The sequence below is a fragment of the Ciconia boyciana genome, chromosome 6 (assembly GCF_034638445.1).
Source record: "Ciconia boyciana chromosome 6, ASM3463844v1, whole genome shotgun sequence".
Taxonomy (NCBI): Eukaryota; Metazoa; Chordata; class Aves; order Ciconiiformes; family Ciconiidae; genus Ciconia; species Ciconia boyciana.
The window spans coordinates 60,419,666-60,440,245 of NC_132939.1; the positions used below are offsets into that span (position 1 = coordinate 60,419,666).

Below are 20,580 nucleotides of genomic sequence, written 5' to 3' on the forward strand. Positions count from 1 at the left end.
TGCTTTGCAGGAAACATCATGTCAGGTTTGGCCCTGTTCAGCTTGGTGGACTCTGAGGCAACAGGAGGGATCATCTGTGGTTTAAAGCAGGTCAGCCCCAAACTGCAGCAACTTGTGCTGGCCCTGGGTTTGTGGCCTGCAGACAGATGGTCTGGAAATACAGCTCCAAACGTGAGTGGAGACCTGTCCACAGCCTGCTGCTGTGGAGTCAGCCTGGGTTTGGAGAGTGATGCAGTTGGAGGTAACCAAATCCTGGGCAGTGAAGGGCTGTGCCCTGCCTGCTGGCACCATGTGGTCATGGCTGGTGCTGGTGGCAGCCTTCACCCCCTGCCAAGCTCAGTGTCCCTGAGCCCGGCCCAAATCCAGCTGGGTGCCTGGGTTCCCGGTCATGGGTGCACTCGTGTTCCGCGACCCCCCTGATCGCAAGCAGCGCAGTCCGCTGCTGCCAGCTCCTCGCGTCTGGTGGGTGCTGACCTGCCCTCTCTACCCCCTGTGGTGGAGGTTGTCCTGCAAGACCTGCAGGGGCTGGTGCCACGTCTCCCTCTCCGGGGCTGCATTCTTGTCACCTGTGGAGTGATGTTCAGCCTCAGAAAGCATCCCTCAGACCTGCGGTCTTGCAAGTCCCCACGGGTGGGGGGCTGCCCCAGGGCAGGGCAGGAGGGTCCTGCCCCATGAAACACCACCCAAGCGGCACAGTGGGGGCTCAGTTCCCAGGACCCATCAGCCCTGCTGCAAGCACCCTTGGCTGCGATGGCAACACCCTGCTGTGTTTTGGAGCTGCACCCTTCACAAAAACACGAGCATCCCCAAACTGGCCCGAGGTCCTAAAGAGACTTGCCAAGGATTTCTGCCAGGCTGCAGCTTCCAGCCTGCGCGAACATCAGCCCAGCCGGAGATTAAACAATATCCTTTAATAGGAACACCCGTTACTAGCGCGGCGAGAAAAGAGCATTCCCCATTCAGAGCTCGCACTCAGGCAGCACGAGGGCTGCGGGGGGACCGGGATGCCCTGATTTGGAAGTCTCTTGCTCGACCCGACTACTTGAAAGGCGGCTGTTTCCTGCGCTTGGGCCAAGGGAGATTTTTTATTTAGAAGATTCCTCGCCTGCTCAGCGTAGAGGGGAAGTCAAAAGACGCCAGCCTGCGCTCCTGGCCTCTGCCGAATGTGACTTTGACCTACAGCAGATACGGGAGTTACCACCAGCTTGTCAGAGCCTCCTCGGCGCGTGGGGCTGGGGCTCGCTGGCGCTGCCATTTATGGGGCTCCAGTTGTTGCCCTGATTAGATAGTGCTCGCCCGGCACAGGGGCAGCTCTCCCTCCTGGGCCTCCCGGCCTTGCCTTGCTCCTCGAAGGCCACCCCGGGGTCCTGCCGGGGGAGCCCCCAGGAAGGGTGCTGCTGAAACGCTCGCCAGCGTAAACAGGAGCTGCATTTAAAAATAAGCTGAGAAAACAGCCGAGCTGGAGGGCATTGCTTCTGTTTCCATGAGAACGAGGGAATGTAGCCTGCCAGGGCAGCACCGTTCCTGCCTCAGCTTTCCGACCCTGCTTTTGCCCCGCCAGGAGATTTCTCCCTGGCTCTTCCATGCTTTTACCCCCTTTCCTTACTGGGGCTCCTTCGGGTGCACCCTCACTGGGGTCCCTGCTCTCTGCAACTACTCCTGCTGCACCTCAAGCCCTCCGAGCCTTCCTGGGGTGGCAAAGCCCCATCCTGCCACCACCAGCACCCCAGGGTGGGGGGCACGAGGGGTCCCACACCCCGAAATGGCCAAAACTTGGAGGACAAAGCACAGCACCTGAAACAAGGAGCTGGGGGGGCTGTGGACCAGGGGCCGGCCACATCTATCACAGGGTTTTATTGCTGCCAGCGCTTGGGTTGGCGCAAAGGTCTGCCCTAAGCTGGGTTGGAGGGTGATGTCCCTTTTGGTGCCCTCGCCACACTGGTGGGAGGTGACCTGTGGGGGGGACCGGGGTCTCCTGCTGCGAGTGGACCATGAGGCTCTTCACCTCCGATAACGTGCTTTTTACAGTCTTTTCCATTCCCAAGAGAAATTCTGCAGGAATTTTCTATTTCTGCAGGAGAGGCAGCAGGGAGAGGAAAGGTCTCTCTTGAGACCTTTGTACTTTATTTTTACTTTTGTTGGTGGGGGTTTTTTTTAATCTTGAGGAAGGAACAAACTAAAAGGGGCGTAAATAAAATCCAACTAGTTGGGACAAAAATACTTGGTTGAAATCCTCGCCCAGGGCTGTAAGTGAGTTTGTCTGTGAGAGACGCTCAGCTAAGGGAGGATTCTGCATCTCAAACCAGGATATTTTTTTTTCCTATATTCTCTCTGGAGAAGAAGAAGAGTGACCAGGTTAACCCTCACCTCTGAAGAACGTGAGCAGGAAGGCAGAGGACCATGTTACAAGAGCCACTTCGGCCACCCTCTCCCCAGCCTCAGCAAAGCTGCTTCCTCCACACTGTGAAATGCGGCTAACAGTACTCTCCAAGGGCCAGTTAAAAGCCTGCATGATGCTTTGCTAAATGCAACATCATACAAGCACGAAGTCCTGTTAGCATTAAGCCTGACGTAAGCAGAAGGCAAGATCTTGTTTTCTTTTCCAAGCCAGAGTTTGGGGTTTCACTGTCGTTGATGCCCCCAGAGCCCAGCCCTGGACGTGTCCTTCTCCTGGTTAGCATCGTCTTGGGGGTGGCAGGGGGCTTTTCCACCTTGGAAAGGAAAGAAAATACTGCCAAGCTTTCAGCCACTTCTAAAATATGCTTTAGCTGCATGCTTCATGCAGAGCATAAGTGCCATTGCTTAAAATAAATATATATGTATTTAATTTTCTTGTCTTATTTTCCAAAGATCCCACAGTCTCAGTGCAGCTTGATAATAGTCCCTCACCACAGGTTACCTTTTCTGAGAGGTTCATTTCCACGTTCCAAAATATCTCCCACAACAGCTCGTTTGGAAACTGCGGCCACTCGGCCATGGCCACCGTGTCCCGGGTGCCGGCATGAGCGCAGGCTCGCTGGCGTGGCCGGCTTGCTGCTGCCATCCACAATTACCTCTGCCGGCACTCCAGGGTTTCTCTCAGCAGGGTGGAAAGACAAGAAAGAACATGTTGAGAAATAGCAAATGGAGAATTATGTGCCAAGTTCAAAGATTAGTGGTTGGCTTATTAGGTTTTCCCCTAAGCTCAGTATTAAGTAATCCTAAATGACCCACACAAAAATCAGAAGGGAGGGTTAATAAAGGCTTAATGGTGGTTGTTTGTGTTTGAAAGTGTCATGGGACTGAGTGCTGGAAAACAACAAAATGTTTCCCCCCTCACTGGTACCCAACTGGAAGATGTTTCTTAGTATCTTAAAAATTGTTTTCCCTTACTTCCTACTTTTATGAGTCTTTTTAATAACTGCTCCCATGCCCATTCAGCCTCGAGTAGCTCTTGGGTTTATAAATTTCACTGCTTCTCTGTATCTTCTCAATGTGTTTATTCCAAATCCCTTTTAGGTAATCTAATACGTGTTTTTGGTGGTCCCTGCTCAGGGCTGGCTTTAGCTGAAAGTGAATAAACTGAGCTGAAAGGCACATCAGCTGGGTATTTGAACAAACCCTATTCAAGGTGGTGGCTCGCCAGAGAAGCTGTTCTTGATGGAGGCTTCACTCTTGAACTAAGTTGTAGGAAAAATCTCAACACGGCCATGTCAATGACAAGGAAAATGGAAATGATCGTGAGAGGACAGCATACAGGTACCCCAGGAAGGGTAGGCTGAAAGGACACATAGGCTAAATACAAAGACATGTCATTGCTGGCTTTGACACTGATTATATAAAGGTATTTGGAAAAGATACGCTGGCCATCTGCTGTCTTATGCCTCTTCACAGGCTCCAGCTGACCCACCGCTTGGTGTCATTTCTCATGAATACTGCTCGAAGGCTGACCCTTTATTCCATGTGAGGAAAAACAAAATACAACTTTTGTCTGCTTTTAAAACTGTGTTTTTTACTACACGTGAGGGTCTTCCCAGCCAGGCGTTCAGGGGTTCACGCCCAAGGTTCAGGCATTCAGGTTCACGCCCAAGCACCAGGACCACCCAAATCAATTTGAAGGCATTTCGAGGGGAGCAGGAGGGGGCTGTGCAGAGGGGTGCTCAGCCCCTGGGGACACCCTGGTCCCCCCAAGAGAGGAGAGGGACGCGGCATCTTACTGACCATGGGTCATAGCATCAGGCAGTGATGCCTGGACTCGGGTGAGCCCAGGGCTGCACCCCGACACAGGCAGTCTGCTCCCCTGTGTGAGGACACGGGTGACCACCGGCATGAAATGCTGCCAAGTGTCTGTGGCCGCCGGTGGGAGAAGAGGCTGGATGCTCCAGGGGTGGCAGCTCGGGCCAGACTGACGATTCCCCACTGGGGCTGAGGCCTGGTTTTGTCCAAAATTTAGGTTACTGCCAGGAAGTGAGGCACATGAACCAAAGCAGAGCCCTGTGCTGCCACAGGGACCCTTCTCCTCTGACATACTCCAAAACCAGTCCCCCGTGCCAGGGGTGCTGCCCCACAGCAGCAAGCGGCAGGTCCGGCGGAGATGGACCTTCTTCATCCCCTGCTGAGGTTGTCCTCATCACCGTGTTCCGGCTCAGCGGTGACACAGGCTGTTGCCTGCAATCCGAGGCAGGCAGCTCCCCCCATGCTAAGCTGCAAGGTCTCCATCCTGCTGACAAGTCTTTTTGCAAACCACAGGGTTCATTGCAAATAAAAACCACCAAAAAAAAAAAAAGCCCCCAAAAAGGCCAAACCACCAAGTAACAGAAAACACGTAGCTTATGGCTCTGCGTGGGTCACGTCCCCCGCTCGCTGGCTGTGAGGTTAGCTCAGCCTTTCGCCTAGCTGAGCCCTCAGCCCTGCCCCGCTCCACAGCACCCCACAGAATGAGTAAGTCGAAGTGAGCGCTTTGGTGAGATAACCGGCGGGCAGTTTAGCTATTGCACAAGGAAGGCTGAGGGTCAGATGCAAGGTGCGATACACAGCAGCTGCTGCATTAGCGTGCATCTCACACAGCCCTGCAGAGAGCTGGCTCCTGCAACCCTTGCTGCCTCTCAACCTGACTCTCTTCCATGTTAATGCAATCAGGAGGTGCCTTGCAGTGAGAAACGGCCTGTATGGTCACTGGTGGCAAGGGACGCTGGCCAGGACACAGCCCTTCGGGACATCACTGCGGTGGGGAGGTGCAGCTTTCCCCAGCACTTACCTCCGGCTGCTGGGATGGAGCTTCACAAGAGTTTTGTGGAGGGGAAGGATGGACCTTCTGGGATGCTGTGAGAGCTGGCACAGGCTGGGGATCAGCCTCCGGAGAGCCACGGGCAGAATGGGGAGGTGCCCAGAGCACCCGGGGGCACTGAGGCTGAGCGCCGGGGGTGGCTGGGTGCACTGCGGCGGTCGCAGATGTGTCCATGGTGCCTGGCCTTGCATCCCCACCTCTGCTCTCCTCTGGCCTCCAGGACAGCTGTAAGAAATCCTCAAGCTTCTCCCAAGGCTTTCAGCAGTAGGAAATAGCTGACCTGATGGCTCCACGTGGCCATTTCCACCCTCTAGGTAGGTGCAAGGTTTGGGGCACTGCTGGGGCCCACCAGCCACCCCTGTTGGGGCAGAAAGCACCCCATGCCACCCACGAGATGGAGGAGAGGAAGTGGTGCTGGCAGCAGCGTGTCCCCTTGGTCTTACAGGGGGGACATCCCAGAGGCAGAGGGAAGGAAGGCACGCACTTACTGCAGCTCCAGAGGAAAGAGCATCCTCAAGATGCTCAACAATGTTTTACCTTAAAACAATGGCTTATATAAAAAAAGCACCAGCCATCACTCTCCCATGGTGAGGAGCTCACGCTCAGGGGCCATGAGCGCTCCCATCCATTGCAATCCTCTTCTCGTGCATGTTCCCACAAGTATCTCTGGAGCCGTCTCTCCCCAGACAAGTCCCAACTCGGAGGCTGTTACAGCAACGATCCGATGCGATGGTATCCCAATGCCCTTTGCTGAAGACAGCCCACTCATGGAGCAGCGTGGTCCCACGGCTCTCCTGGTGTCCATCCCCACTGGAGACCTCTCCTCTCATGCCCATCTGGACACGTTCAGTCACTCGATCGCAGCACGTCCCTCTGGATCGGCACCGCCAGCGCAGGATGGCTCTGCCGGCTTCCCAGTAATCGCAGGCGTGCTCTGCCCAGCAGCCTGGGAACATCGTCAGCCCGAGCGGTGATTAGTGATGATTCAGGGGATTTCACCACAGCCGTGGAGGGAGACCGGCCAGTTTCTGCAGGCGGACGCAGCCTGGCCCACGCTTACTGAAACACCAGTTTTCCTGCCTGAGATGACTTCACCACCCAGTGCCCTAAAACCATCTCGGTTGCCTCTGCGGTTGCCTCCAGCTTTGTCCCAGGCCAGCTGGGCCAGTGAATCAGGAGAAATCCGCTCTGTGCCGAAGCTGGTGCAAAACCTCCATCAGCACAACCTCCTGTGGACAAGGCTGGAGCCAGCGCTGAGCCTGCCATCAGTCTTTCCTCCGGTTTCACTGCGCTTTGAACACGCGGCAACGTTTGAACTGCAAGCAGCCGCTATTTACATCGCAACAAAACTGTCCTCAGTGTACGTGCTAACTGCTCTGCTGGACCAGGCTAAAGAACATGGCGTTTCAGTTGAGTTAATTCACTTATTTTCCAGTCTCGCTCATTCCCGAGTAATCCAGGAAAGCTTTGCTGTGCTCGAGTACTACCATCAAACACCATGACAATAAGTCACTGCAAAAATATAAGCTGACGCTGCCAGGGTCTCCTCAGCACAGCTTAGCTTCGTCTCAGTTTTACTTTCTGATCATCAATAACGGATGTGGAAGAGCAATCAGACTGCAGCCGTTGGCTGAACCTTGCACCCACCTGCACTCAACGCGGTGAGAAGCCGAGGTCTTTACAAAGATCTGGGGCTTGCATGTGTAGCTGTCAAATTGATCTTCAGTTCTGGTTTTATTCTGAAATTGCATCATAGAAAGCTCGGGGTTGCCCATTCTGTATTTTTAGCTGAAGCCTTTGACATTCAATAAAAACCTCAACATTGGCATTTTTCTGAGTGTTACCCTTTCTAGTCATTTTCCCAGGTGTCAAGTATGAGACATTTTGCCCTTTGAAAGTTTATATTAATATATACACACACGTATATATTAAAATATACATATGTATATATTAAAAATATACATATATATATGATTTTTTCATAGTCTTACTCACTGGCTGGAGGAGGAGAACAAAAATCTTTGGTAGGTTTGGATGCATCTCTGTTTATTTTTACCCTGTCTGGTAACGCAGATTTTCCCCGTTAATTGTCGATCCCAGTCTGAGCCCACGCTGCCAATTTAATTGCTAGACCCACACTGTGGGGGTAGTACATACGGCTTCTCACCTGGTCCGCTCGGCCTGGCTCTATGCAGCGTTTGAATAAAAAAAAGATGGTCTTTCAAAAGGCGGGGAAGCCCGGTACCTCCACGTGCAGCCACCTCTGCAGCCCAAGGCCAGCCCTCACCATTGGGTTTTCCCGTCCGCGGCCGGCGGCTGGCAGCCGGTGAGGCAGGGGTGCTGTGGGGCCGGGAACCCAGGGCAGGCGGGCTGGGGCTGGAAATGGGGCTGGGCGAGAGCTTGCCAAAGCGTACTTTCTGCACAGGAAAATAAACCCCCACGTGTCAGAAACAGGGGAAGAGGGTCAAGAGATGCAAGAGACCTGGTTCTGATTAACCTCTCATCTCAACATCTTAGGCTATGGGGTGTCCTCCTCCGGCACTGGGTTTGGCTCCCCTTCACTGGGGACAAATAAACGCGACGAAGCCCCAGGACGGTGGAGAAAGCCCTGTCCCACTGGTGGAGGGCTGGAGCAAATGGTCACCCGGGCTATTTCCAGCTTTGTAACTATGATTTTTTAGGAGAGGTGGGAAGGCAGACCAGCCAGAGGAACGCGGAGTAGCCAAAGGAGCCTGCTGGCCTGCTGCTTCCCCGGGGGAAAAAGAAAAGCAAACAGGAGATGAAAAGGCTGCGATGCCGTCTCCATTCCCAGAAGAGTGCCCTGCCCACCACGCTACCACATTTTTTGTGTGTGGGTGGGTGGGTGGAGAAGAAAAAAAAATAATAATAATCACTCAAACTCTCCTGCTCAAGCTATTCTATGTTGCATAAAAATATGGTAACACTCATCTAAGGACAGGCTGGAGCCTAAACCTCCTCCTTCCCAGATGGGTGCCGGAGACATTAGGCAACAGCACCTTCCTTTTTCTTTTTGGCCTACTGATGGATTAATTACTCTGGGCAAAATGGAAAGCCAGAGGAAAGCATTGCCCTGGCCTCAGCTGTGGTTGGGGCTGAGCTGAGCCGAGCCAAGCCGAGCCGAGCTAAGCTGAGCGAGGATCCCCGGCGGAGGGCAAGACTCGAGCAGCAGCCTCCCGCACCCCGGGCAGGGCTCTCACCGGGCATCCAGCAGATAAAACCACCTTACTCCGTACTTTGTTTTCGTGAGAGAGGAGCCGCCCGGGTTGGCTACCTCGTCCCAGGAAGCAGGAGCCTCCCTGGAGCTCCTGGACCTCCTCGTGAAGCAGCCGTCCTGTCTGTCCGTCCTGCCTGGCGGGGGGCACAAGGGAGTGTGCAGGCCGCTTGACCACTTCACTCAGGCCTGTGAGCTTCCCACAGCATGGCAGGGTGCCCAGGGTCGATGCCGTAATGCTGAGCTTACCACCATCCTCCATGTGGCTTAGTCCACAAGTGGGTGAAAGACCGTGAATAATTTTCCAGTAGATAGCACGAAAGTGGAATAAGGAGCATTTATGGGCAGTCTACTGCCAGCAAAGGTAATGTGAGAGGTAAATGGTTTCCCAAGCAGCTTGATTTCTTGAATAAGGACCCTGGGGTCCCAGCAGGCAACGTGCTGCCTGTGCCACGCGTGCTGAGAGGGAAGGGGACGGGGCTGGCTGACTGCTGCCGGCACCCGCATTGCCCTGCATGGGCATCGCACACAGGCCAGGGCTAGGCAGCTGCTCCCCTGAGGAAAGCAGAAACGTTCAGGAGAAAAAGACAACGACAAAAAGCAATTCCCCTTGACAATGTTATAAAAACGGTGCGTGTTTCGAGTGGTGAGCTGGCAGCCGAGGGACAACGTGCCAGGGTGTGTGGTGGCAGCGAGAGAGGACAACACCACAAGGCCCGCGTTACGGCCGGCAGAGCTCAGCTGCTCTCCCTGGCAGCAGGACGGCAGCGACGATCGCTGCTCCCGAATCTGTAAGCGAGGAAAGTTCAGATAAAACTTCACGGGAAAGCCCGGAGACGCAAGACGTGCCCGCACGCCCCGGAGGGCTTCCCGGCCCCTCTCCTCCCCCAGCCAGCACCCACGCATCACCAGCACTTTTTCAGCCAACGGAGGAGCCCGTGCACAGCTCCAGGCTTGGTGAGGAGTGACACCACCACTGCTGGGTGTGACGCAGAGCATGAGCTCACCCATCCAGAGGGCCCTGCCAGCTACGCCCGCTCCTGCATCCTTCCCAAAAGCTATGTGACACGGGTGGCTCCACGAGCAAGGCTAATTGCAGTTCCCCTGTATAAAGCACAGCAGCGACTGCTGACGTCCCTCTCCTCCCCTCGGTTTAAGGCCGAGGCACCCCTGACAGATGGCAGCTTGCCATCGCCCAGCACGATTTCAGGTGCCCGAGGCATGAGCGAGCAGCCGCTCCGTATGACCCACTTGGTACGGCCGCAGTATCTGAGCGACCCACGGTACGCACCCAGGGCACGACAGCGAGTAATGCTGAGAATCAACCCGAAGCTTTTAAAGCAAGGGGGTGGGAGGTTTAATTTCTCTCTCAATCACAGGTTTTTAACAAGCCCCAGCTGGGGTAGATCGCTGTGTCCAGCCTTTTGCCATGATAGGTTTGTTCTCTGGAATATTTTCAATTGCTTTGTACAAGCTGAAACAAAAGCACGGTCGTGTTATTCCTTGTGGCATCAACAGGAAGGAACACAGCAAAGGTGGTGGGTGGAAAAGAGAAGCAACTAAAGAGAAATATTTTCAAGCTGGATGCAAGCATTGAAGACTAGCTTGCTGCTTTGACCATAATTTTTTAGCCAGCTACAAGTCCTGCCGCAGACCGAGGGGAACCAGGGGCTAAAACAAGACAGAGAGATATAGCAGCCCCAACAGGCTACAGACATAGGAGAAACAACATGCATAGGGAGAGAGATGTTTTTATTAGTCCAGCTGATATAGCTAAAAAAAAAAGACAAGTTTTCAGGCACCTCCTTCCATTAGATAATTGCTGTGAGGGCAGTAACGACGCCGTGTTGAGAGGCACCACTAAATGAACACTCTCTGATTACAAGATGCAGCACCAGCTATTTGCCAAGCGTCTGTGAACAGTGACATGAAGCACAGCAAGGGGGATCTAAAGAATATACAGAACCAACCGGTTGTCTCTTGCACCATTTTCCCTTCCCTGCTCTTACAAGCCTTGTACAGAAATATCCCTGTGCTGATTAACTCAAATACAGGAACATCACCCAGCACAGAACAAAACTCTTACATGTGATCTCCTCTCCCCCACCCAGTTAAATTTGAATCACGTAGAAAGCTATATTAAAAAAAAAATAAAATCTCATCAGAGATGTTCACGCAGCCTTTCCCTCTCCAAAATTTAATTAGCTTACCCCAACTGGAGTCATCACTTCAGCTAAGTGACAGCCTGCAATCACAGCCTTAGAAATATCACAGCCTCTACAAAAGAAAGCTTATCTATGCAAGCCTATATAAAGCTGCATGCTGTGAAGCTATGTATCGACCTTTCATCACACTCCCTCTACAAAAGCCAGGTTTTTGCAGTGGGTAGAGCTGTTGAGCAGGTGCTATCTGCTTCCCAGGTTGCACAAGCTGCAAAAGCTGTTGTTACTAAGAGTCCGATGCTCCTAACTATCAATACTTCTGGAAAATGTTGTTCTTGTAGGTTAATAATGGGATGCTTCCACACAGCAAGCACACATGTACACTGACTACAGCCATTCTGGAAAACAGACCTACTTGAGACAACACTGTAAGCTCCCACCAGAACAGCCTGAGCATGCAAGCTGAACCCAGTTTGGAAAAAACCCCAACTATTTAGCATGTTTTAATTGACTATACTGTTTGTTTTTAGGTTCATGGGACAACTGGTACATAGTTCAACATGAGTCAGCTGAAGAAAGCTAGTTTCCTGATATTTTCCTGTAACTGGCAGCTTACAGCCCCCATCTCTTCCCTGGCTGAGCTGAAACCACTTAGAGAGAAGCATGGGTTTAGTTTAAGTTTCACCTCACTCCTTACCCCCAAAAGGGTGATTAGCTGTTTACACCAACTCTCTGCACATCTCTAAAGATTAAAGATGTGATCTTCTCCCCACAGACTAGCTTAGTGTCAGTATTATAGGCTGAAGTCTGACCTCAGAGCACTGCCCTGCAGCCCCAGGAGGACCTGTCTGAGAACAGTAGCCCTTTGTACCCAGATCTGTCTCCTCTCCCTTACAGGAGTCAGCCTGGTTTGCTGTAGTCAGGATAATGACAGTTTACAATTGCCATGAGCAGATGCACAAGTCAAAGCTTGGAGGTAGGGCATGTTTGTAGTGACTCATGTTTAACACTAGTTCTCAAGTTTACAGCAACTACAATCAAGTTAAAGGTTCACTTCTGACACCACTGTAGCCACACTTCCACTCAAACAGGCTGCAGCAGCACAGCAAGGAAGACGTGCTAGCACACAAAACCAGCCCTGCTAGCATAACTAAGAAAACCAAGTCACTTAAATCTTGAAAGACATTCACAGTTAACACATCTAAGACATGTCAGGCCAAAACAATAGTTTATTTTGTTTTCAGCAACATCTCAGCCATCAAAAAAATAAACTCTAACACAGATGGATGGAAGACTTCTCTACAGTGTAACTAAGTGGGCTCTGACCCCAGGGGTTTAAATTGGAGTGACATTTTATTATTTATCCAATAAGTTAGGAAGCATGAGAATAAAGTGCTTTATTTCTGAGCTGGTATGAGGTCATCAATGGACTGGCCTTTTTCAAGGCGTTTTTCCATTTCAATGAGCAGCTTCACACCATCCACCACCATCTGCACCAGCTCCACTTCAGAGAAGCCGAGACGATCAGCATTGGAGACATCAAACACCCCTCCGACAGCAGCTGTGTCCACACCACCTGGAGCAAGAGGTTTAGTTAGTACACTGATCACTGCTAGCACAGGTAAGTCTACCTTTCTTCCCTCACTAGCCTGATGAGGGAACACAGCAAGACAACTCTCTACAAGTTGCCACTGCTGCCTCCTCCTACATGCAGGGAGATAAAGCTGCATGTGACTGCCAACATGAGCCACAGAGCATGCCATTAGGCCAGCTCTTTATTCTTGTAACCCAAGAGCAATCTAACCTGTGGTCAGAAGTACCTACTGTAGCTATTTCCTAGCCAGAAGTTAAATCAGGATTCCCATCCCTTCTTACAACAGCAACAGCTGCCATGAAGTCTGGTGCTCAGAATGCCAGATAGGCCATACCTAGATAGCCAGATACAGTAAGGTGTAAGCAAAGCACTGGCATCTCCACCCCCTCAAGCTATAATTTTAAGGCTTGGTTCTCTCTATGTGCTTACAAGGGTCCCTTTTGGATGGTCTGACACACACTGCCAGTGTGAACCAAGATATGGCTCTGGCTGTAGCCAGGCTTTTGCTGGTGTCTTAGGGCAGCCTGACTAGGACATCCCTGATTCACCAGCTCTCACCTGTGCCCCGTTTCTGCAGCCGAAGCCTCTTAAGGACTTCTCCGAACTTCTCATGTTTCCCAAGGTTTGGTAGCTTGATGTGCACACCAGCACGGAGCCCTGTTCCAAGGTTGGATGGGCAGGTCAGGATGTAGCCCAAGTGTGGATTCCACATGAACTCATAGTTTTTGGACTTGAAGAGAGTTTCTATCTATAAATAGAGAGAATGGATGTTTAAAGATTGTTCTCTGCCTGAAGGATGTAGGTCAACTATTAGTGCTCATTTACAGCTTCAGTTACATAGCAACAGCCACAACAGTTTGAACAGCTATTTAAGTCAGCCACATAAGCCCCCTCCATTTGGAAAAAAGGGTCACCAACAAGGGGCTTTTAAGGCATTAATCTTGCTCCTAGCAGTGAGATAGGCCAGGTTTAAAGCTCCACTATGAAATCTGAAGTCACTATCTGTTGGGAAGCTTGTTTTAGTACATGTCAAGCCAGCACATCTGTTAGGATTAGGGAGGAAGGGGCTGGTGAGGCTCAAGTTCATATCAAGACTAGAAGCTGAGAAAAGCATTCGGCCTAGAAACTTCAGTCCAGCTTTGTCCATCCACATTCAAGCAATTTCTCCTCTCACCCAGGGTCTCTCCATGCTTGATTTATAGAACCATGTAGAAATCCTTTAAGTACAGTTTAGACACTTGGATAAGGATGCCACATCAGAGGACATATTCTAGGTTTCATAGCCACAATGCTTTGCCAATATCGGTGTTTCAGAGCCCTCACAGCTCTGAACCTCAGAGTGTTCCCAGAGACCCAAGCTATGAAGCATCACTATGCAGGATTCAGGAGGGGACTTGAAAGAGTTTGCATTCTCAGCTCTAACCAGAGAAACACATACCATTTGAACCTACAGCTCAGGCAATGTCGATTTACCTGTGTTAGTCCAGTACAGAAGCGGGTAAATACTTCCTTCATGTTGCCACCTTTCTGCATGGAAATAACTCTAAGGTGATCCTCCTCATTGATCCAAACAAGGAAGGTCTTGTTATCATTGTGCCTAGAAGACAAGGCAAACCACTCATTGTCTGTCCCATCTGACATTTTCAAGATAACTGTAATAGCACCAAATTACTCATCATTGTAGCTCTTATTTTGAGAGGCTCACTTAGTTGCTTCTTCAAAGAAATTAATCTTACTTTTGTCCATGCAGGACCTAACAGTGTTAAGCTAGTTGTTTCTACCCTGCTCTTTTCAAGAGGAAGTTTGAATTGGTCTATATGTAAGCAGGTCAGAATGAGTAATAAGATGACATTAGCCAGTCTTACAGTATCAAACCCTAAAATCCAGTCATCCCCCTAGCTCATCTGTGGCCTGAGTTTACAAATTTAAGAGATTTCATCTGTTCTGCAGAGTTTGCAGAAGGGTGATCAGTACAAACTATAAGGCAGCCCTGTACAGTGACATTCATAATGACACCGTGTTGACAATGTATAACAAAGCCTGTTATCAGAATTTTGTCAGATTCTGTTCAACTGCACTTTGTACCTTATCAGAGAGCTAAGTTGAGTTTTCACTATTAATTTTAGATTGGGGCTCTTCAGAGATGCTATAAAAGCCTCTGAACACCAATGGGCCCCTCTCGTCCTAGCTTGGAGCTGGCAGCAAGTACTATCTTCAATATTTATCATGCTGATTATTTCTCAGCTTGATTAGGATCAAAAATTAACTAGTACCTGAGGAAAGTTATTTATACAGACAACACTGAGACTTTACACTTCAAGTTGTAGATTAGTCATGCTCAGATGACAGCGCTATCTAGTGCTGGCAATCTGCAGGTAGATGACGCAATCTTAAAGGTGACCTACAGAAACAAAGCGTGCTTCCTCTGGGTTGTACTGAAGCAGCTACAGTAATAAGATTGGAGTATTCCAGTTGATAAAAACCTAGCCCTTGGCTTACAAGGGAGCAAGTTAATTATGCTGCAGAAGCTCCTGAGATGCAGAATTCTATGTAGGTGGCCTACATCTGACAAGCAGAATCCTTCCATTCCACACCTCTGCATCAGTCAACTCATGTCACCAAGTCTCTGGAGGCAGGGAGGCAAATCTTGTCACTAGTACAGGTAAAGCCATACTAGTCCAGCATCAGTGAGTTTCTGCAAGCAGAAGTGATGAGACTACAAGGGAGCAATTATGCATCCAGTATCAAGTCTGAGCTAAGCCAACGCTATGGTTTGTTACTACAAGTTACTCTAAGCTCCTGGGACAAGAGCTGAATGTAGTGGCACATCTACTCCTTTAGAAGTGATCTACTTTGATAAGCTGCTTCAACTATCGTCTGGTGCTTCACTAACCTGTGCTGGATGGGTAGGCTCTGGTTACAGACTAGCCAAGCTGGCTTGTTCCTACCAGCCCAATGTGGTGCATGGTAACACTTGTCCAAATTCTGCTGGTTTAGATGCAACTTCCCCAGAAGAGACCACACAAGTTTTTCATTAGATTCAGTAACACAAGTTCAGAAGCTGCCATTTTGCCCAACAGTATGAACCACAACCAAGACTGCAAGATTTTTTTGCAGGGACTTTGTACGACTCCTCCCTTCCAGGCATACTCACCAAATACCCCTGGCATCAGGCCAATCTCGTGCCATCCCAGATGCCAACAGAAGAGGAGAAACTGGCTTGTCAAACAAGAAATGATCATCAATCAGCTGCTGCTGCTCTGCATCAGTCATGTTCCTCAGAGCATAGTACTTCCCCTTGAGATCACCCTCCAGGCTACCCAGAGCTGAAAGAGAGAGTCACTTTTAGGATGGGACCAAAGCTGCTAGACATTCCCAGCACTTTAGAGACCACACACAAAGTATAGCAACATCTGATCTGCTGGGTTTGGTTCCTCCCTTGCTTTCATCTGCAATGGCGATGCCTTTGTGGCATTACAGAACTTAAGACAGTATCAGATGATTTGTCTGCACCTTCCAGGCATATACAAGTAGCCTTTGTTCCCTTACAAGCAGTATAGAATCACTACTGCTGCTTAACTGTAGAAGTGGAGCGTTTTCTTCCAAGGAGAATCAAGGTCATGAATATAACAAACAGTATTATTCTAGTCAAGGACTGTTACCCTGTCCTTGAGAGGTTTTGGAACAACTACACTCTCAGTCTCCAGAATTGCACCTTGAGTGTATCCTCTCCTCTCACTTAATGGAGTTGGGAGGCAACAGGAAAAAACCTGCAGCTGAGGAGTTCCACTGAAAACTAGGGCTTACTCTAGTCAACTGCACATTTGGAGCAAGACTACACCTCTAAGCAAGCTGAACGTTAATGAAAGTCAATTAAAAGCAGCCACAAAATACTGCAACTATGACTCAAGCCCTGAAGTTGCTACATACCTGTTACATTTCGGGTTTGAGCCATGATGAACCAACCTCTTTCCACACACACATAGAAAGAAGCTTTCAAAATCAGCAAAGGTCAACTTAATGCAGGCCGACTTCCCTGACATGTGCTCTTGCTGTCAGCTACAAACTGCAATGCTGATGCAGCTGTAATGTAATGAGCCTTTTTCAGGAAAGGCTCCATGTTCAGACTAAGTCTTGAGGGAAGCTGCTTTTGCCAACTGCCTTCATTTTCAAACTGCAAAGAACACCTCTTGCACAAAGGACGTAAGTATTTTCCCCGATGCACCCAATTCTCACTTTACCTTCAACAGAGAGCTTTTCGATAGCCCGCCTCTCTCCTCGACTACAGTGCGGGGGAAGACAGAATCCACGGATGCTTCTACCAGTTCTGACACGGGAGCTTAGCACATAATTGGGATCCAGGTCATCACCTCCCTACAAGATTAGGAAACCAGTGAGTATGACCCTGTTGCCAAGATACCTACCCTAAATACGTGTAGCTCCCATGCATTTAAGTGTGCACCTTATACTGAGATATTGACTACTCTGCCTGTAAGCCAGTGTCTTACTTCAGGACTATTTTCTTCAGCATTAGCTCAAGTATCTGTGTAACACAACCCTTGTTTTGAGGCCATGGCTACTAAGTAGTGATAGAAGATAGGGATACCACCAGACCATCAGTTCTATGTCCATTTCAGACTATGGTCTGTGCTTCTATTACCCCTTCAGATCTGCAATCTAGAAGTATCAACACAAGGCAAACCCTTGTTGTTTAGGTGGGTGTTTACTCTTGCAAATGAGAATTATTCACTACTGTCATCCAAAATATCTTAATTTGTTTTCAAGATGACCTATGGCTAGCCAATCAACATGGCATTAGGAATTCTTAGAGTCTACAGTAACATTTAAAAATCCATAAAGCAGGCAGAAATCCTTACTCACAGCCATAACAAAGTCTATTCTATAGTATGAGACCACCAGGGGATATTTAAGATACAAGATCAGATAGTAGAAAGTGTTAAGTTTTATGACAGTCCTTGACTCCCAGGACAGTGTTGTTTCACTTGACTACTACAGCCCACAGTTCAGATAAATAGATGTTGAACATGTTTGGCATGACCTGCGCTGCAGCAGCACATGAAGCAAGCTCCTGCTGCATGCCAGCTGCCTGGTTCTACCCAGCCACTGACATCTACAGCAGCAAGCTCTTAAGTCTGATTGCCCTGGACACACAGCCTGTGGGTCTGTGCTGGGTGAAAGTGAGGGGGCAGAGCCTGAGCAATCAGTTTAGGCAGCTGCCAACAACTTTACCCAGTCCTCAGACCAGTAGGCATCAGTAATTGATCAAAAGTTTATACCTGCAGGTTATCAGCGTTCAGGTCAGTCTTGTGCTCATCAGTTGGTTTGTAGCCACCATGCCTGTCTTCGATAACCGGATCAAAGAGTTCCTTAAACACATCATAGGATTCTTCATCACCAGCTACGCATCCTACTGTCATTATGAAGGGATGGCCTGGAGTGGTAATAAAGTCAGAAGAGCTAAGTTTGGGTGATGTTTGGCTGTACTCCAGCACAGCACTAACCAGGCAAGTTCTTTAGTGGTAGGTCTAGTCACGTAGAAGTGCATTCTTACATAAAAACATTTGGAGAGACCCTACATTTTACACTTCATCCAGGCAGTCAAATGCAGTGCTATGGAAACCCATACCTGTTGCCATTAAACCACGCTCATTTGTCAAGCTTGGTTTAGGACAAATTTGCACAGCACATCCAATTTCACTAGCTAATTTAGACCACCAGATAGAACTTTACATCTAAACAATCATGCTTTGCTGTAAGCAAGCATACTTTGTTCCTTCTGCTACAGACAGAGCTACATTGCTGTAGTCTGCTCATAAATACCACCTCCACAAGATTAGTTTTAAGTCACCATATTCAAAAGCACCAGTTACTTCAGCTGGCTCACACAGAATATTCTCAATGCATTTTACCAGGATTATCAACCCCAGTCTGAATGACATCATCCAGGGTGAAGCCACTGGGCGTGACTCTGTCTCTCAGTTTCTTGTATAAATCCAGGGTTAGAACTTTGGCCATGTGGTTGTTGTGGGCGCTCAGGTCCGGGTACTCCTCATCAGGAGGCAGTCTCTGATTATTTAGTTGGGCCATTTTGATATTGCTAGAGTAAAAATAAATACTGTAATGTTAACATGTAAACACATCTGCTCCCCCTTTTTTCATAGAAGTGCTTGAGAACATCACATAACCAGTTTGGAATAGGAATAGACCAGAACAGCCAGGTAAGCCCACATAACATCAGGGTTGGGTTTTTTCCCCCCTGGTTGTGTTATAATTAGAATGCATTTGGTTTAGGTTTTTTTTTTTTTGTTCGGATTAAAAGTATTTAGCAGAGCAGTTACATAATTGAAGTGTCTGGGAATTGATATGTCAGATCACAGCAAGGAAGATGGCTTGATAGAACAAGGCCTCTTTTAACACAGCCACGCGTTTCGAGCCGTCTCTCAATGCTTTACGAGATTTGCCTCTCAGCAGCTCAAGAGCTTTGGGTGCCCTTGTCAAGAAGCACTTCCAGTAAGGAGGGAGAACAGATCATTATGCAGATCTAACGGTCCCCAGCCGTTACCTGGGTTGTCAACCCCAGTCTGGATGACATCATCCAGCGTAAATCCACTGGAAGTCTGTTTATCCCTCAATTTCTTGTACAGGTCCAGGGTCAGCACCTTGGCCATGTGATTGTTGTGAACGCTCAGGTCGGGGAACTCGTCATCGGCAGAGTACTTCATCTTCAGAAGGTTGTGGCTGTTTGAGAAGGGCATGTCTGACCCTACCGCAGTCACTAGGGGAGAAAGAGGGGAAGCCTATCACTGGGGGCTTGGCAGGCCTCCACACCGCCTAGGGTGGGAAGCTAGGCACCCAGGCAAGGTCACCTTGGCTGTTGAGCTACCCCTGCCTTTTACACCTTCGTTGCTACAACGCCTTCCACAAGAGCCAAGGAGGAGGAAAGAAAAAAGTTCTTCACCTCCACCAGCCTTGCCCCGTCCTTAAACATCCCAGCCGCAAGGGCAGGGGCTCTCCCCGCTCCTCCGGGGCACCGCCCGGGTGAAGGGACGCGCCCAAGGTCGCGCAGAGCGGCCGTGGCAGCGCCGGGCAGACCCCCCACCGGCGCCTCTGGGGCGGGAGGAGCGTCCGGGCCGCCGCGGGGCTGGGGGGTCGGCCCCGCCAGGACCGCGGGCCGGGCGGCAGGTGAGCGGGGCGGCACCGCGATGCCCTCGGTAGGCGGTCGCGCCTCCTCCCGCCGCTGCCGGGCGGGAGGGACCCGCCGCGCCCCGGCCCGAGGAGCGATAGCGCCCGGCGCCCTCCACGCCGACTTGGGAGCGGAGGGGTGGGAAGCACCCAACAAGCCATTATACAACAGACGGCTCCCTCGGGGGACCTGGCTGGGGCGAGCATATGTAACTACCCTGCTAAATACCGGGTTAATCTGGTTTTAGAGCGGGGCCCGCTCCAGCTGGGGGCAAGCCCGGTAAGCACCTGCGCCGCGCCCCGCTGGAGCTCCGCGCCACGTCCCCCGCCCCTGCCGCCCCACGCTGCCCCCCGCCGCCCCGCTCCCCCTCCTCAGCCGGACCGGCTCCACCCCACGCAGTGGGGGGCGGGGGGAGAATAATTAAAAAAAAAAAATCTTGTTTTAAAGCTGCAGGACGGCTCGGCTGCCCCGGGACTTACCGAGGGCTCCGCAGCTAAAGCAAGGACCTCAACGCCCGCTCAACGCCCGCTGCTCCCGAGCCGGAGTGGAGCCCCGGCGTCGCTGCCGCGCGTCTTTTATATAGAGCGCGACCCACCGGCCCATTGGCCGCTATTTATAGCCCATTCATTCCATTGGGCCAGACGCGGGGGGGCGGGGCGAGCGGCCTGCCGCCGGCCGGGCCCAGGCGTGCCGCCATTTTGCTTGGCCTCGGGGAGGCAGAGCGGTGTGGGGCGGGGGGCGCGGCGGGGCCGGTGGGAGTCCGCCGGGGCTGCTCCCCGCAGCGGTGAGGCAACGGCGGCCTTGGTGGCTTCTTTAAACACGTACATGCGTGCGGAAATCCATCTCTGCGCTCCGTCGGCCAGGGGTTGTCTGCAGGTGGCGGTGCCGTTGCACACCAACACAGGCACGTGGCCTGTCGCTGCTCAGGCTTCACACCTTGGTCGCGGATTCAATAACGGGTGTAATAACCTGCCATGCTAAAAATAAGGGCTTTGTAGTGTCAGGACTGGCATGCCCTGAGTTGCGTGAGTGATGAACTGCCCCCAAGTTGGCTTGGCAGAAGCCACCAACGTGGCCTCAGCCCCCAGCACCCGAGAGCTGCGGCCCCGTTCTGCAGAGGAA

General features: G+C 50.8%; 1 protein-coding gene across 2 annotated transcripts; it reads right to left on the bottom strand.

Moving 5' to 3' along the window:
- Positions 1-11,883: 11,883 nt before the first annotated feature.
- CKB (creatine kinase B) lies at positions 11,884-20,001 on the bottom strand. Of its 2 annotated transcripts, none has more exons than XM_072864511.1 (8): positions 19,938-20,001; positions 18,185-18,372; positions 17,552-17,706; positions 16,496-16,628; positions 15,409-15,580; positions 13,728-13,851; positions 12,813-13,002; positions 11,884-12,236 (listed from the first exon to the last, which is right to left on the bottom strand). In XM_072864511.1, exons 2-8 carry the CDS (start codon positions 18,360-18,362, stop codon positions 12,058-12,060), a joined length of 1,131 nt encoding a protein of 376 aa, XP_072720612.1. In that variant the 5' UTR covers positions 18,363-18,372; positions 19,938-20,001; the 3' UTR covers positions 11,884-12,057. The 2 variants fall into 2 exon arrangements, with proteins under 2 accessions (XP_072720612.1, XP_072720611.1); XM_072864510.1 differs by lacking the exon at positions 18,185-18,372 and adding an exon at positions 18,838-19,050.
- Between the last annotated feature and the right edge of the window lie 579 nt (positions 20,002-20,580).